This window comes from Lemur catta, chromosome 15 (assembly GCF_020740605.2).
Source record: "Lemur catta isolate mLemCat1 chromosome 15, mLemCat1.pri, whole genome shotgun sequence".
Taxonomy (NCBI): Eukaryota; Metazoa; Chordata; class Mammalia; order Primates; family Lemuridae; genus Lemur; species Lemur catta.
In genome coordinates, this window is record NC_059142.1 from 19,238,621 (window position 1) to 19,254,982 (window position 16,362).

Sequence of the window (16,362 nt, forward strand, 5' to 3'; positions counted from 1 at the left end):
TAAGGTTCCATAATTCTCAGGTTTGCTTCTCTGAAGGGGCTGTGCCTCACCCACCCGCACTCCATCCTTTCTGTTCCCCTTCCAACCTCATAGAACCAGAGATGTCCCCTTAGACAGTGAAATTGGTTGTGCCCCTTCTGTCCTGAAAGACTTTGTAAAAAGGAAAAATTGTTCTTGGGGGAGAAGATTCCAATGGGGCTAGAGCAATGAACGCCCATACCAGAGGGGTGTCCCCGTATTCTAGAGCAGTAACCACCCCAAAGAGCTGTGTTTCCCGGTACACTTAGCCTTTCTTTATCCTCCATCAGAAGAGGTAGCTTTGGTCTTCAGCTTTCCCATCCCTCTAACTGCACAGCAGCCTTAGAGGAAAAGACACCAGACTTCGGACGTCTCTCTCCTCGGTGGGTACCCCGTTCCGACCCTGGCACCCCTTTTACGCTATCCCCTCAATCCCCAGGGCAGAAGGGCGAACGGGGGAAGACTATGAGTCACGTCCCAGGCCTGGAGTCGAGGAGCGAAGCGCCGCCTCTCCTTGGGCCCCTTCTCTCTCCCCCTTTCCCCTCCCTGCGGGTTCCTGCCCTCGCCAGATGCTGCGCAGCCATCACCGGTTCCCCATCACCAATTCGGCTGGGTAAGGATCCCCACGAAGGCGCAGCCCCGCACAGAGGTGCAGGGGAGAGCAGCCTGGGGGGTAGGCTCCAGCCTCACTGGGGGCGGTCCTGGTGCCCGGTGAGGCGTCCGGCGGGGGAGCCAGACCCGGAGCAGCGTCGTGGGGAGGAGAGGAGGGGGAGGTGAGGGCGGGCTGTGAGGACCGGCGCTGCCGGGAGAGGGGACGGGGGCGGCCCTTCTCCAGGAATTTCCGGGGATCGTGTTACAGCGCTGGCGGAGCCAGAGCCGAGTGGGACGCGAGATCTGCAGCTGGACAGGGCCCCTCGCGCCCTCCTCTAGCGGCCTGCGGGCCGTGGCTGCCACCCCTACCCACACTGACCCCGTGCGGCGGGGCCGCTCCGCGCCCCCCGGCCGCTCTGTTATGGTAGGGCCGCCTCAGCCCCGAGTTGACGTCGGGTCTCCGCGGCCCCGGGTTGTCGTAGGAACTATTCGGCCCCGCGTTATTGTAGGGTCTACGCGTGCCCGGGCCCCCTCCGACGGGACTCCCCGTCCCCAACTGGCGGCCGAGGGGTCTCCTCGCCCCCGAGTCGTTTTCGGGACGCCCCGGGCCAGGGTGATTGTGGGATCGCCCCGGCCCCGGGTGATTGTCTCTTCCCCGTGGCCTGCGGTGGTCGTAGCGTCTCCGAGACCACGGGCTCCCGTAGGCTCCCCGTGGCCCCGAGTTATAGTCGGGACACCCCGGCCGCGAGTGATTGTCGGGTCTCCACGGGCCCGGGTCGCTGGGGCGGATCAGGCCTCCGCGCCTTCGCAGGGCGCCCCCCGAGGCCGCAGGCAAGATGAACATTCTGGCGCCGGTGCGGAGGGACCGCGTCCTGGCAGAGCTGCCCCAGGTAGGCGCCAGGGCCACGTCGGGCTTCTGGCTGCAGCGAGTGTGGGCGGGGAGGAGGCGGCACCCGACCAGTTAGAGCTGGGCCCAGCCCTGCCGCCCAGCTAGGCCTGCTGCTTCTGGGTGGTCCCCCCACCCCACCCCCCACAGGGCCGCTTGGCTGCGGGACTGGCGCCAGGAGTGGGTGAGCCCCATTCTTCTCCCTTCCCTCTCACTCAGTGCCTGAGGAAGGAGGCCGCTTTGCACGTGCACAAAGACTTCCACCCCCGCGTCACCTGCGCCTGCCAGGAACACCGGACAGGCACCGTGGGGTGAGTTAGGGACACCCATAACAAAGAAAGGAGGTTCCCGGACACCCTGTAATCCTAGCAAGGGTACACAACCACCTCTATGGGGCCCCATTTGAGCCCCTGCTGGCTATATGGTCATTGCCCTTTAGAAGCCACTGTGTTCTCCTTTCCTCCCAACAAGGTTGTTGTTAGTCCTGTGAGATGGCCTGGGGTAGAAGGGTGGCAGCTGGATTCCTGATATAGAGAAGGTGTCCAACATGGGGAGGTGGTCACCTGCTCAGCTCCCCACATACCATCCATTGAGCTCGGGGAAGGGGCTGGCTGTGTCTACAGGGATGAGTCTCATCATGAGTTAATAGGGGTAATACTAATAACACACTGATCCAGCATTTATTAACACATTTACTGTGTGCCAGGCAGTGTGTTGGGTCCCTTTTTTTCTTTCTGAGACAGGGTCTTGCTCTGTCACCCAGGCTAAAGTGTAGTGGCACCATCATAGGTCTCTGCAGCCTTGAACTCCTGGGCTTCAGGGATCCTCCTGCCTCAGCCTCCTGAATAGCTGGGATTACAGGCGTGAGCCACCACACCTGGCTCTATCACTGTCTTTTATTGAATAGAAAACACTATCACTTAAGATGCATTCTGAGCTGGTATCTGTAGTCCCAGCTACTCAGGAGGCTGAGGTGGGAGAATCCCTGGAGTATAGGAGTTCGAGGCTGTATTGAGCTATGATGGTGCCACTGCATTCCAGCCTAGGCAAAAAGAGCAAGACCCCATCTCTAAAAAAACAGACAAAACTCTCCTTCTTTCCAGCACATCTGTCCAGGCAGCTCTCTGGGAGGCCTGGTGTCTCTGGTAACCTCAGCTTGGGTCCAGCCACCTTTCTGGACCTAGTAGGGAGCACTGGAACTCCCTAGGGTGAAAGAGCTGGTGCCCACTCCCCTTGCCTACTCTTGTGTCCAGCAGATTTAAGATCTCCAAGGTCATAGTGGTTGGGGACCTCTCCGTGGGGAAGACTTGCCTCATTAATAGGTAAGGGGGTGCTGGAGCTGGGCTAGGCAGGGTGGGGCTGAGCCTAGCCAGGTGGGCTGGGCTCCAGATCAGAGCATTTGGTGCCACCTCAGGTTCTGCAAAGACACCTTTGATAAGAATTATAAGGCCACCATCGGAGTGGACTTTGAGATGGAACGATTTGAGGTGCTGGGCGTCCCCTTCAGTTTGCAGCTGTGAGTGCTTCCTCCACCCCCTCTAGCTATCCCTTCCCCCAGCACCTACACCCTACCACCCAGTCCCCACATGCTTGTGCTTCACTCCTCCTTCCTCCCAGTTGGGATACCGCTGGACAGGAGAGGTTCAAATGCATTGCATCAACCTACTACCGAGGAGCTCAAGGTAAGGGGCTGGGTGAAGTGGGCTAGGTGGGTCTGAGAGTGCACCTGGCCTCTAATCTAGAGCTGGGGGGATTGGGGAAATGAGCCAGTAGTGTCTTCCCCATCAACCTGGGGCTGTTTCTGCCACTCTTCCAGCCATCATCATTGTCTTCAACCTGAATGATGTGGCCTCCCTGGAACATACCAAGTATGTGAGGATGCTGCAGTACAATGGGGCACTCTGGGAAGAGAGGGTTCAGAACAGAGGGGTGGTCAGGGAAGAAGAGGCCTGCATCTAAGACCAGAGAGGGCCCCATCAGGCTCACTTGTCCCTCGCTTTCCACCATCTGTGGCAGGCAGTGGCTAGCTGATGCACTCAAGGAGAATGACCCTTCCAGCGTGCTTCTCTTCCTTGTGGGTTCCAAGAAGGACCTGAGTGTGAGTGTGCCAGTGGGGGGACTTCCCAACTTGCTGAGGGAACCCTTCATCTGACTCTGACCTTCCCTCAGACTCCTGCGCAGTATGTGCTAATGGAGAAAGATGCCCTGAAGGTGGCCCAGGAGATTAAGGCTGAGTACTGGGCAGTCTCATCTCTCACTGGTGAGTCAGAGGCTTTGGGCCTTCTGCTGTGCCCTTCCTGCCTACTCTCCTCTCACTTCCACACCTCTAGCCGAGCGCGATGCTCCTAGACCTGGCACTGTCCCTGAGCACCTCTCTGTCCCCTGTGCCAGGTGAGAACGTGCGGGAATTCTTCTTCCGTGTGGCGGCACTGACCTTTGAGGCCAATGTGCTAGCTGAGCTGGAGAAATCAGGGGCCCGGCGCATTGGGGATGTTGTCCGTGAGTGCCCGCCTGGTTGAGGGTGGCAGAGAGCAAGGGGCACCTCCAGTCCCTGCTTCACATATTTTCTACCCTTCTTCAGGCATCAACAGTGATGACAGCAACCTCTACTTAACTACCAGCAAGAAGAAGACCACATGTTGCCCATGAAGGGTGAGGAGACTGTCCAGAATCTCCCCAGCCCTGGGGCACTGTGCCACCCTGACTCCCCCAGAGCGTGACCCCTAGACATTTGCACTGACTGTTTTTCCAGACCAAAGAGCTGCCTCTTGGTGGCAGTGTCCCCAGAGGGGTAGCTGGGACCATGCTAGTCACTTCCTGCCCCCAGGCACCATGCCAAAGACTGGATGCCCCCCTACTCCTCCTGGGGCTCTCCAGGCTGCGCAGCAGGTGCTGGGGGGGAGTGTCCCTGCTGCTTTTGCTCAGCCTGCTGGGCTCTTTGGATAGGAGGATGCTTAATGATTCCAGCCTCACTGTGCCTTATGCATTAAAATCTCTTTGTTGTTAGCACTTTGGGTCTGGAGTCCTTTGTTGGAGAAGAGGGATGTGGAATGGTCAAGGCTGTATGGCCATCGTGGGACTGAAGCTGCCTACAGGGATTCTGGCCATCCCTGGCCACTGGGCAGGCTCAGTTAGGCTGGGAGCTCAGAGATCAGGTTTGGGGGCTGCACTGGGCCCTCATGTATGAAATCTGAATGTCTGGCTCTGAGAGCCCTTTCCTCTGGTCCATCACCCCCAAATGTGCCCTCCTATTTGGTGCTTACACCCAAATTTCCACCACTGGATAATTTTTTTCCTTTTTTCACGCTTTCCTGCCTTTTTTTTTTGAGACAAGATCTTGCTCTGTTTCCCAGAATAGAGTGCAGTGGTGTCATCACAGCTCACTGCAACCTCAAACTCCTGGGTTCAAGTGATTCTCCTGCCTCAGCCTCCAGAGTAGCTGGGATTACAGGCATGTGCCGCCACACCAAGCTAATTTTTCTACTTTTTGTAGAGCTGGGGTCTCGCTCTTGCTCAGGCTGGTTTCAAACTCCTGGCCTCAAGGGATCCTTCAGCCTTGGCCTCCCAAAGTGCTAGAATTATAGGCATGAGCCACCATGCCTGGCCCTGCCTTTTCTTTTAAAAATACTTTTCTGAGGGAAACAAAGTGAGAAGTAATTGAGTTTTGAAAGCTTTTTGGGTTGACCAGATGGCCCAGGGAGGTTGGGCCCCAGCCCTGGCTCTTATTCAGGAGGTCCTACATTTGAATCCTGGCTATCTACCCTTACCAGTGATGAGAACTCAGGCAAATTGCTTATCCTCTGTGCCTCAATTTCCTCATCTGTAAAATGGGGCTGTTGGTACTGAATTCATGAGGTTGCATTATTGAAATAAGATAAAGCACCAACACATGCATAGGAAGAGCTAAAAAACCTTAGCTATTATAACTATTATATTAACTTTTATATGGGGAAGAGTGACCCAGTCCCTGGCTTCCTGTTGACATCTGATTCAGAGTTCTAGATTGGCTGAAAGTGCTTCAGACATCTAGGCCAACAAAGGAGGACAACACATGTGGGTCCCCTGTCATCCTTAGAGGGCCAAGATTAGAACACAGATTCTGGCTGGGCACGGTGGCTCATACCTGTAATCCTAGCACTCCAGGAGGCCGAGGCAGGAGGATCACTTGAGGTCAGGAGTTCGAGACCAGCCTGAGCAAGAGTGAGACCCTGTCTCTGCTAAAAATAGAAAAAATTAGCTGGGCATCCTCGTGCATGCCTGTAGTACCAGCTACTTGAGAGGCTGAGGCAGGAGGATTGCTTGAGCCCAGGAGTTTGAAGCTGATGCCACAGCACTCTAGCCTGGGTGACAGAGCAAGACTCTGTCTCAAAAAAAAAAAAAAAAAAACACAGATCCTGGCTCCAGTCAGCAGGAGCAGGTGCCCTGTCCATTTCATGCCTGGCATCTCTGCATGCCTCCCTTCTCTTGGCTGCGCCACCTCTGCTGTTCCTAAACCACTAGAGCTACTGTGAGCAGGAGGACCTGGGCAGTGGCCCTACCCACTCAGGACTTGGGTCTGGAAGAAAGTGAGGGTTGAGATTAGGCAGAGCAGTAGCAGCAGCAGCAGCAGGAGGGACTCTTGATGGCCCTGGAAAAAACAAGGTTCAAACATCATCCTTTCCCCCCCCTCCATCCTGGCCTTGGAAGCTAGTGCCAAGAGAAATTGAGGGGTGTGGTGTGTGGAATGCCGGTGGTGTGCCTTTCTTTTTCACACTCTACTGCCATTGATTTTCCCATCTCTGTTCCCTCACTGCACTGCTCTTAGGCTTGCCTTGCACAGTGCCTGTTAACGCAATGCGGTGTGTGTGTGTGTGTGTGTGTGTGTGCGTGTGTGTGTGTGCGCGTGTGCGCGTGTGTGTGTGAGTGAAGCCTGCACCACAGTCGTGGGGTGGAATGTTTGTACTAGGGGTGCTGTGGGCAGTTCTGCCTTCTGTGTGGTGTGAGGGTCGTGTGCATGTTGTATTAGTCTGTGTGTGGTGAGTAGATTTTCTGTGTGTGCTGTGTGTGATACATGCATGTGCAGAGTGTGTATGCTGTACTTAATTACGAGTGTGAGGGATGTGTTGTGTTACTTGGCATGAGATTGCCCCGAATGCAGCCTACCCTGCACACGGGATGGGACAAGCCTATGGAGATACAGACTCTCGATTGGGCAGTATTGTCTCTAGGACAGAGTGCCCCATGGGGGCTGGTGGAGGGCGTGGACTGGCGGCACAAGGGTGGCTGCCTCTGGTGGCCCGGGGTCTGGCCGCCACCGGGTGGCTGGGAGCTGACTTCCAGTCTTCATCTGAGAGTGTGGCCTTGGGCTCCTGTGGTGAGGCCTGTGGGTGGAGAGAGGGGCATCCCGGCCTCCCGCCCAACTCGGGGGTACCTCGGAGATGGCGGGGATGGCAGGGTGGTGATCGGGGTGCTTGGAGGCAGTCGCTCCGCGGGTGTTCGGGGCCAAGGGCTGCGGCCGGGTTCGGAAAGGTTGGGAGGGGCGGGGAGCAGGACTGAAGTGTGAGGTTTAGAGAAGGGGCGGGGCTAAGAATGGGGCTGGGGGCGTGGCCAGGCGTAGCCCTAGGAATTGGGGCTGCGATCTAGGGGCGGGGCTACAATCTGCCGGCGGGACTCAGGGCTGGGTCTAGAGAGGAGATGGGTGGGGCTGAGGGCTGGGCCTGTCAGTAAGGTCTGAGATAAAGGGGCAGTACCAGGGTTAAAGGTGGCACAAAGAGCGGCCTGGGTGGAGCTGGGAGGCCCCGGATGAAGGACCCGGGCTGGGAAGACAACGCAGCCTAGAGCGGGAGGGGGGAGGTGGGTGGGGACACAGGGCAAGCATGAGGCGCAGTTAGGGGCTAGACTGGCGCGAAGCTGAGATTGGAGTTTGCGGCTGGGCGAGGAAGGGTCCTGTAGAGACAAGAACTGGGCTGAGAGCCATGTGGGTCAGGACAACAGTAACAATCGAAAGGTGGACCGAGAAGAAGACAGAGTGCGAGGCCAAGGTCTGGGGCGAGGGCGGGAGCCGCGGTAAGGAGGGGCGGGCAGAAGGGCGGGGGCGTGGCCGGGGCTGGTGGGACGCTGCGGAGCTGGGGGCGGGTCCTGACGGAGGAGGCGGGACCGGGGGCCGGGCCTGCGCAGTTTGGCTGGAGCCAGAGCCGGAACTCTCGGCTGCAGGGTAGGGAGGCACTACTTGCCGCAGCTGCGGGCTCTGGCAGCTGCCTGTGAGGCGCCGGGCTTGGCTCGAGCCCATAAGGGGTCCAGCTCCCACCCAGGCGCCGGGGCTGGGGCGGGCGGTTCCATTGACCCTGAGGGCGGGAAGGAGGCTGGGGGTTCCACAGGTGACATCACAATTGCCTCTGGGTGGGGGCGGGGCCGGGGAGGCATTTCCAAGGAGACGCGGACGCACTGCCTCTCCCTTGCTCCCTCCTCTTCCCTCCTTCCCTTCCGTGGTTCCTCCCCGCCTTCCTCTCTCCTTCCCTCCCTTCCCCTTTCGGCTGCTCTGGTGCCCACCTCCTGTGCTTCAAGGGCGGGGGGAACTCCTTGGCTCCGCAGCACGGGGAGGATTCTGTACAAATGAGCATCACCTGTGAGTCTTGAGTTACGCCTCTGCGCTCCCATTTATGCCCCGCGAGAAAAAGACCACAATCTTCCCACTTCCTTTCACGCTGTCACCCTCCTCATCCATAATGAAGTCCTTCCCGCGTCCAGCCTCCATCACTCCTGCTGCAGGAGCTCTGGACTGCTGCTTCATTCAGAGTTCTCCTTCTGTTCTCTGTGGAACTAAACAGCAGATTGTTCTTCTCAGATCTGAGGAGAGTTACTAAATGTCCTTCCTCCTGTCTTCCCCCTCACAAACAGAGCTGATGGATGTCAGGGCTTGTTGGGGGAAGTTAGTCAGTAGGAAATAAGCAGGCTCTGAGCCTGCATGAAAAGTCTCTTTCATGGTGGCTCTGGAAAGAGCAAGGCCAGTGGAGTCAGAGCACAGTTTGAATCCTGGCCCTGGCTCGAGCCCCTGTGGCATGACCACAGGGTCCAGGGTGGATAAGGGAGGCTGTGGAGTCAGGATTGAGTAAAACCAGAGGGCGAGGAGTTGGCAGTGTGGCAGTTGAAAAGCAGGTGAAGTAAGAGGTGACAGCTGGAAGGACAGGTTTTGGATAGGGAGCTGAATGTGGTTTTAAGACTCAGCTGTGGAGCTCATGACATATGGAGTTACCTTGTCTATAGTCAGTAGATAGGGCTGAAAGAGCATAGGCTATGGAGCCAGGAAGACCTGGGTTTGAATCCTACCTCTGCCTTTTTTTTTGAGACAGAGTCTTGCTCTGTCACCCAGGCTAGAGTGTGGTGGTGTCAGTCTAACTCACAGCAACCTCAAACTCCTGGGCTCAAGCAATCCTTCTGCCTCAGCCTCCCGAGTAGCTGGGACTACAGGCGCACCACCATGCTCAACTAATTTTTTCTGTTTTTAGTAGAGATGAGGTCTCACTCTTGCCCAGGCTGGTCCCCAACTCCTGATCTCAAGTGATTCTCCTGCTCCAGCCTCCCAGAGTGCTAGTATTACATGTGTGAGCCATCGCGCCCGGTCCTACCTCTGCCATCTTTAACTTATGTCTTTGGACAAATTACTTATCTTCTCTGAGTCTCTGTGTCCCCATCAATAGATTGGGGCTGTGGTAGGGATTTAGAATCAAAGGCATATTTTAAAAAGACGAGCACGGTGCCTGGCATTATGAAGGTGTGGGTCCTGCGTAAATTCTCTATTCTATCCCTGGAAAAGCTCCCCAGGTTTGAACCTTGGGTAGAATCTACAGTGCCATAGACTCTTTTTGGCTCCAATAGGGGTCTATTCTATTCTACTCATGTATTAATTCAATCAGCCAACTGAGTACTTTCCATGTCCCAGGCTCTGTGGATACAGAGGCAGATGAAATATGGGTCTTGCTCTCAAGGAGCTATAAATACATGAATGTAGGGCTGGGCGCGGTGGCTCACGCCTGTAATCCTAGCACTCTGGGAGGCTGAGGCGGGGAGGATCGCTCGAGGTCAGGAGTTGGGGACCAGCCTGGGAAAGAGTGAGACCCTGTCTCTACTAAAAATAGAAAGAAATTGGCTGGGCGCGGTGGCTCACGCCTGTAATCCTAGCACTCTGGGAGGCTGAGGCAGGGAGGATCGCTCGAGGTCAGGAGTTCTAGACCAGCCTGAGCAAGAGCGAGACCCCGTCTCTACTAAAAATAGAAACAAATTATCCTGCCGGGCATGGTGGTTCACGCCTGTAATCCTAGCACTCTGGGAGGCCGAGGTGGGCGGATCATTTGAGCTCAGGAGTTCGAGACCAGCCTGAGCAAGAGTGAGACCCCGTCTCTACTAAAAATAGAAAGAAATTGGCCAAACAATTAAAATATATACAAAAAAATTAGCCGGGCATGGTGGTGCATGCCTGTAGTCACAGCTACTCGGGAGGCTGAGGCAGAAGGATCACCTGAGCCCAGGAGTTCGAGGTTGCTGTGAGCTAGGCTGATGCCACGGCACTCTAGCCCGGGCAACAGAGTGAGACTCTGTCTCAAAAAAAAGAAACAAAGTATCCGGCCAACTAAAAATATATATATATTAAAAAAAAATTAGCCGGGCATGGTGGCGCATGCCTGTAGTCCCAGCTACTCGGGAGGCTGAGGCAGTAGGATTGCTTAAGCTCAGGAGTTTGAGGTTGCTGTGAGCTAGGCTGACGCCACGGCACTCACTCTAGCCCGGGCAACAGAGTGAGACTCTGTCTCAAACAAACAAACAAAAATTATCGGCCAATTAAAATATATATAGAAAAAATTAGCCGGGCATGGTGGTACATGCCTGTAGTCCCAGCTACTCAGGAGGCTGAGGCAGGAGGATTGCTTAAGTCCAGGACTTGGAGGTTGCTGTGAGCTAGGCTCATGCCATGGCACTCTAGCTCGGGCAGCAGAGCGAGACTCTGTCTCAAAAAAGAAAAAAAAAAAAATACACGAATGTCACAAGTTCCAGGGTAAAGGAGCACAAAATGTATGTGACCAATTCCACTTGGATAGCATTGTTTTTTCCAAGATAAGGAGGTATTTCTTGGGAGTGGGTGGCAGGAAAGAAGGTATAGAAGAGGGAGGACTGGGAGGAGGGAAGGATAGGTGGAAGGAATTGACAACCAAGGGAGGAATCAGGGCCCAGGTCTTGGGGTACTTGTTATGTCATGATAAAGAGTTTGTACTTTATACTGAAGGCAGTGGGATGCTACTAAAAATGAGGAATGTGGTTGACCAGTTGGGATTCTACAAAATTCAGTCTGGCTGCGTTTTGAGGATGGGATGAGGGTAATGAGACAGGAGGCAGGAGGCCAGGCAGGAGGCTACTGAAGCTGTCTAGGTCAGAGATGATGAAGGTCTGAACCAAGACATAGGCAGATGTGAGGGCAGGTAGGCATGGCAAGACTTGGTCATCAAGTTGGTGTGAAAGTGAGGGAAAGGATGATCCCTAGATTTTTAACCGAGGTGTCTGTTGGTGTCTGAAATGACGGATACAAGAAGAGGAGGTTCATGGGCAGAAGGGAGAAGATGGTATGTCTGTGTGGGACATGCTGACTTTAAGATGTTTTGGGAACATCCACTGGCCATATGCTCTGGATAGTGGTCTGAACTGGAGACTCAGATTTGTTTCATTTTATTGATGGATGTTGAAGCCATGGAATTGGGTGACATTATCCAGGACAAGCTTTTGTAGAATCTTCTGAGGAGGTGGCCAAGTACAGAACCTGGGTAATCACCAACTTAAGGGGTACAGCAGAGAAAAGGGGACAGCAAGGGAGGCAGGAAAGAAATAAAGAAGTAGTCAGGGAAGGAAGAAGAAGATGGGAGAGGATTGCCTTGGAAGCCCAATGAACAGAGTTTGCAAAAGAAAGACATTGCTTGGTCAGTAAGGTCAAGCGAGATGAGACGAAAAGGTGGCCACCAGGTTTGGCTATTGGGAGATTGCTGGTGGCCTATGTTGATAGAGGTGTGGATGGCTGCCATTTTGCAGGTGGCTGGAGGAGAGAAAAGAGGTGAAGACACTGAGCTCACTGAAGTCTAGTGCCTAGTGAAGTGGCCCAGTATACATCTGATAAATGAATAAACTTGGATTGAAAAGAAAAGGGGAGGATATGGTAGAGGGAGAAACAGGGTTGATACAGTTTTGTTTAAAGATGGTCATAGCTTCTAGGGGGTGAAAAAAGCCAGTGAAGAGGGAGAAGGTGATAATTCTGGCTGGGAACTAGAATATAGATGCTTTGGGGAGAAGGGAGGAGGGACACGTGTTGCCCAGGCTAGAGGAGTTGTTGAGGGTAGGAGCATCTACAGATAATACTGGTGAAACTATCTGTTGAGAGGAACAATAGCAGTGCAGGAGTTTCTAGGAAGTGCTTAAAGCTGTTCATTTAACAAACTTTGAGTACTTACTGTGTTGTGAAAAACAGAAGGAGCTGACCAGGGACCTGTAGAAGGATGACCAAGTGCCCACTGAAGACCCAAGCAGTCAGCTTCCCTTCCTTAAGCAGGTCTCAAGTGTGGTGCCTCAAAGGATCCAGCTAGTTGTGGGAATGAAAGGGCAAGTGGCAGACTGCCCTGTGGTTGCTGATGGGTGGGGGAGCTGCTGCCCCAGTTGCAGATCTGCTCAGGGACACCCTCTGCCCAAGCCCATATACCTTGGGACAATTTCTGGAGCTGCCCCTCTTTGCCTAGACCCTGGCTCACTCCTATTCATCACTCCAGCTCCAGTGACGCTCCTTCCAAGAAGTCTTCCATAAGTCCACCCCCTTCCCCAGTCTCAGTAGGTGGCCGTTGTTCTGTGCTCCTGCCATTTTCTTCTCTATCAGCCTAACACTATTGTCAGGAACCTTCCCTGTGTCTCTCTCTCCGCACTCTCTCTCCTACCCTCTCGACAGCAGGGACCATTGCTTAAATCTCTGCATCGCCAGGGTGCAGCTGGGGGCCTGACAGGCTCCTCAGTAAATGTTTGGTGGATGAATGGCGTGGGGAGGGGTGCTGCCATTGCAGCCACTCTGTGCTCTCTCAGATGTAAGCAGGTTACCCAGCTGGGAGAGAGGACATCTGCTGGCTGGTGTGGCGTCCAGCACTGATGCGTCTACCTTCTCCTCTGAAGGTGGGTGCAGGAGACCTCTGGCCCCAGGGTCCCCACCACCCTCACTTGGGAAAGCTAACACCTGGTAGAAGGAAGGAAGTGTTTGGTCCTGAAGGGGTTACCCAGCTCCCCACCCCCACCCCATCCCCTACAGATGCCAGAGAGATGCCCTTTCTCAAGGCCGCCATCACCCTTTTCCTGTGTTTAGCACTTTATGGTACACAAATCATATCTTTGATGTATGTGAACTTGAGTCCTCCCAACAACCCTGCAAAATATGTTATCACCACGCTCACATTTTGTGGATTAGGAAACGAAGGGTTAGAGAAGTAGTTTGCCCTAGGCCACCCAGCAAGTGACAGAACTAAGACTTAGACTCTGGTCTGTCCAACCACAAGTTCAGGGCACTTGTCACAATGCTGTCCTTTGCCCCAGTTCAGCAGTGCTGAACAAGGCCGAGGTGGTGGTGATGTTCCCAGGTCCTGCCACATACATGCCTTCCTCATTTCCCCTAGGGATGGAGAAAGGGCACAGGAGGCAGGGATGCAGCAACAGAGGTCACCAAGCCTGTCAGGGGTATGGGGAGGGGGAACTCAGGATCTTTATAGCCTCGTGGGGTAAGAGAAGGAAGAGCAATGTGAGGTGAACCTCAGACCAAGCTGTTCTCCACTCAGCACGAGGCCACTTGGACTAACATACCCACCGTCTGGGTTGATTCTGGTGGGGCCTGGGGGAAGGTGCAGTCCTCACTGCCTGTTTTCAGGGAGTTAGCCAGCTACAGCACCCTATGCCAGGCTGCCAGGGAACTCAGCAGGGCCCACCCACTTCCTCCCCCAGGGTGGGGTGGAGCCCATGTCTAGAAGGAACCTGCAGTAAGATCCCTAGTCCTCTGGCTGGTGTGAGACCTTGGGCTCCAGGACTGTGAGAGGCAGGTAGAGTCACCTAATGGGCTTACCTTTTAGACAGTGCCCTGAGGGGACAGCCCATGGTAGACCAGAGCCTTAGGTAGGCTCAGAGGCCAGACAGTAGACTGGCATTCAGCTGGGCCACAGAGGCAGGGGACTTTCTCCAAGGTTTTTACCTGACCCCAAGTTCTCACTCCAACAGCTTCTTCCTGCGACCTGGGAAAGGGGACATGGTCTCTGTGCTGCCTAAAAGTGGGAGGAGGGACTCAGGCTGGGGGTGGGTTGTTCAGAACTCTGGGGCTCTAGGGACTGGGAAAGGAGAATGGGAACAATCAGGACAAGGGCCTGGGACAGGGACTGAGGAGAGAAGGGTGTCAGGAGGAAGAAAAAGGGGCTTGGGGGAGAAAAGAGAGAGAGGGAAGGACCAGAGGCTGAAGGGGAAGCCAAGGAGCATTATGTAGAGTGGCCTGGGTCTTAGCATCCCCTCCAGGCTTGTGCCACGTGCCACTGTAGGCCTGGCGGCTGGGGTGGCATTGGAGGCTGTGCGGGGCAGACATGGGAACTGACGCTGCTGCTGCTGCTGCTGGCTCTAATCGCTCCTGAGCTCCAGTCTGCCATGGCAGCAGGGACTTCCCCTACCAGGTGCCTTGTGGAGCGGGGTCACCAATCACCTCAAGCAGGTGGGTCAGAGGCAGGCAGGAGTCAGTGGAGGGCCCCGGGAGAGCAGGCTCGCATGACAGCAGGGGGGTTGGTGTGTCAGACATGGAGCAGGACACCTGCCTGGGAGTCTGCAGGGGGCAGATGCATGCAGTGGACTGGGGCAAGGGCAGTGCTGGGCCGAGTTACTACTACTGAAGTAGAGACAGTTGGGGTGGGGGGGCCAGGGGTGGTGCCAGGTGAATCTGGTGAGGCTTTAGATTGAGCTGTGCTGCTACTGCCTTGAGTGACCCAGACCCTCCCCCTGCAGGTGACTGCAAGGAGATTGACAGGTGCTGCTGGAAACATAAGCAGTGCACTGGGCACATCATCTACCCCTTCACCTCTGACTATGGCCACCACAGCCTGCACCTACACTCTGTCAGCCACTGCGACTGTGATTCTAGGTGAGGGCCTCCTCCTCAGGGGACCCACGGCAGAGCCAGGTCCAAACTCAATCGTGGTTCCCCCTTTCAACCTTTGGTCTCCCTCTTCTGTTTTGACCTGGTGCTGCCCCACCTTGGCAAACCTTGCTCTGCTCCAGAAGCAATGGGGAGGAGGTCTTTTGGTAGCCTGGGCCGAGCCCAGCAGAAGCCCACGCTCCCTCAGGCTGCTGGCTCTGGGCCCCTGGGGAGTCATGGCGGTGTGGGAGCCGGGCTGAGAGTCCCGTGTGTGGCAGGCTGAAGGACTGCTCAGAGAAGACAAATGGCGGCTCCCGAGACTCAGGCCCAACCTGCTCCCGAGGTGTAACCCCGACCTGCTTCAACATCATCCCATCCCCTTGCTTGGCGCTCATCCCGGAGGAGGAGTGTGTGGAGCGGTTCTGGTACGGCTGGTGAGTGGCAGCGGGCTGCTGCGGAAGGGGCCTCTGCAGTACCGCTCCACCCATCCACCTTTTCTTCCCACCTCCTCATCTCAGGTGCAAAAGCTACAGGCCCATCTCCGTGGCAGTGATCCACCATCCCTTCCACCACGAGTGTGGGACAGATGACCTAAATGGGGAAGAGGAAGAGGAGGAGGAGGAGGAGGAAGAGGAAAGCAAGCCTCCTATCCCCACCCAGGTGGGGCCCACCACAACCACCGACCTAGCCACCAGCACTGTCACTGATGCTCCTGACTCTGTAGCGCCCATCACCATCTGGCGCTCTGAGAGCCCCACAGGGAAGCTCCAGGGCAACAAGGTGATCAAGAAAGTAAAGAAGAAAAAGGAAAAAGAGAAAGATAAAGAGGAGGAGATGGATGAGAAGGCAAAGCTAAAGAAAAAAGCCAAGAAAGGCAAGTTGGTTAAGAAGAAAAGCCCGGTTAAATCAGAGTCTTCACCTCCAGACCTGAGGCGGTCATTAAGCCCGAGAGAGTTGGCCAGGATGTCCGAGTCCAGCCCAGAAAGCCGGGAAGAGCTGGAGAGTGAGGACAGTTACCATGACCGGGGGCAGGAGGAGCACTCGAGTGAGGACGTTGTTGAGTCATCGCTCAGGAAGAAAGAGAAGAACACGGTCCAGGCCAAGAAGCTTGGGGCCAAGCCTTTGCAAACCAGGAAGGTAAACAAGAGGAAATCTCCCCCAGCGTCAAGCCCCAATCTCAGTTGAGGCCAGGGCGATCAGGGTGAAGAATAAATGTCATCAAGCCTGTAGCCAACCCTGCTGCTCTTCTCTCTCCCTCCGACCTGGCTACTTCTTGGCGGGAGGGGTGGGCTCAGGGGTGCAGGGGTTTCTGAGAGGCAATCCAGCTTTCAAGGAGGAAGCCCAGGGGAAGGTAGGTGGGAGGGAAGGAGAGGGGCACAGCCCTTTCTTCCTGACCCCCTAGGACCAGGGCAGAAGAGTACATCTGGATGGAGGACAGGGAGGGTTTCCTTTCTCTCCTGGGAGACCCCTTTGTGTGTAATCCACGTCTAGGATAGGCAGTACTGTTTGCAGTGACACCCCCAATAAACGGAACCTTTTGACCCACTCTGCCACTGTGCCTGGCCTTTTCCTCCTCTGAGTGGCCCTGCCTCAGACCCTGGAGGACCTTTTGTGCTGAAGGGAACAGAGCTGAGTCCTGGCAGGAGGCCAGCTCCTTCCCCCAGCTCCTGATGGAGAAAAGCGGGGGAGGGAGTGCACCAAGTCCAGGCAGCAGCTG

General features: G+C 55.4%; 2 protein-coding genes across 9 annotated transcripts; both read left to right on the top strand.

The window, feature by feature from the left end:
• Positions 1-872: 872 nt before the first annotated feature.
• Positions 873-4,504, top strand: RAB34 (RAB34, member RAS oncogene family). 3 transcript variants are annotated; one of them, XM_045525356.1, is made up of 11 exons: positions 873-1,033; positions 1,287-1,499; positions 1,715-1,806; positions 2,749-2,817; positions 2,910-3,011; positions 3,113-3,177; positions 3,312-3,363; positions 3,512-3,593; positions 3,665-3,755; positions 3,887-3,994; positions 4,077-4,504. In XM_045525356.1, exons 2-11 carry the CDS (start codon positions 1,446-1,448, stop codon positions 4,142-4,144), a joined length of 783 nt encoding a protein of 260 aa, XP_045381312.1. In that variant the 5' UTR covers positions 873-1,033; positions 1,287-1,445; the 3' UTR covers positions 4,145-4,504. The 3 variants fall into 3 exon arrangements, with proteins under 3 accessions (XP_045381312.1, XP_045381313.1, XP_045381314.1); XM_045525357.1 differs by lacking the exon at positions 873-1,033 and having other exon boundaries at positions 1,073-1,499; positions 2,752-2,817; XM_045525358.1 differs by lacking the exons at positions 873-1,033; positions 2,910-3,011 and having other exon boundaries at positions 1,073-1,499.
• A 2,695-nt stretch (positions 4,505-7,199) lies between these two features.
• Positions 7,200-16,198, top strand: PROCA1 (protein interacting with cyclin A1). Of its 6 annotated transcripts, none has more exons than XM_045525359.1 (5): positions 7,200-7,540; positions 12,578-12,664; positions 14,516-14,651; positions 14,924-15,079; positions 15,164-16,198. In XM_045525359.1, exons 1-5 carry the CDS (start codon positions 7,450-7,452, stop codon positions 15,828-15,830), a joined length of 1,137 nt encoding a protein of 378 aa, XP_045381315.1. In that variant the 5' UTR covers positions 7,200-7,449; the 3' UTR covers positions 15,831-16,198. The 6 variants fall into 6 exon arrangements, with proteins under 6 accessions (XP_045381315.1, XP_045381316.1, XP_045381317.1 ...); XM_045525360.1 differs by having other exon boundaries at positions 14,924-15,070; XM_045525364.1 differs by lacking the exon at positions 7,200-7,540 and adding an exon at positions 7,897-8,099.
• Positions 16,199-16,362: the final 164 nt, after the last annotated feature.

Bases quoted from the DNA above. Each gene is read 5' to 3' on its own strand.
- RAB34 (XM_045525356.1), top strand. From the start codon at position 1,446: ATGAACATTCTGGCGCCGGTGCGGAGGGACCGCGTCCTGGCAGAGCTG. The intron at 1,807-2,748 runs GTGAGTTAGGGA...TCTTGTGTCCAG, and splicing joins CACCGGACAGGCACCGTGGG to CAGATTTAAGATCTCCAAGG. The intron at 3,756-3,886 runs GTGAGTCAGAGG...CCCCTGTGCCAG, and splicing joins GGCAGTCTCATCTCTCACTG to GTGAGAACGTGCGGGAATTC.
- PROCA1 (XM_045525359.1), top strand. From the start codon at position 7,450: ATGTGGGTCAGGACAACAGTAACAATCGAAAGGTGGACCGAGAAGAAG. The intron at 12,665-14,515 runs GTGGGTGCAGGA...CTCCCCCTGCAG, and splicing joins GTCTACCTTCTCCTCTGAAG to GTGACTGCAAGGAGATTGAC. The intron at 15,080-15,163 runs GTGAGTGGCAGC...TCCTCATCTCAG, and splicing joins GAGCGGTTCTGGTACGGCTG to GTGCAAAAGCTACAGGCCCA.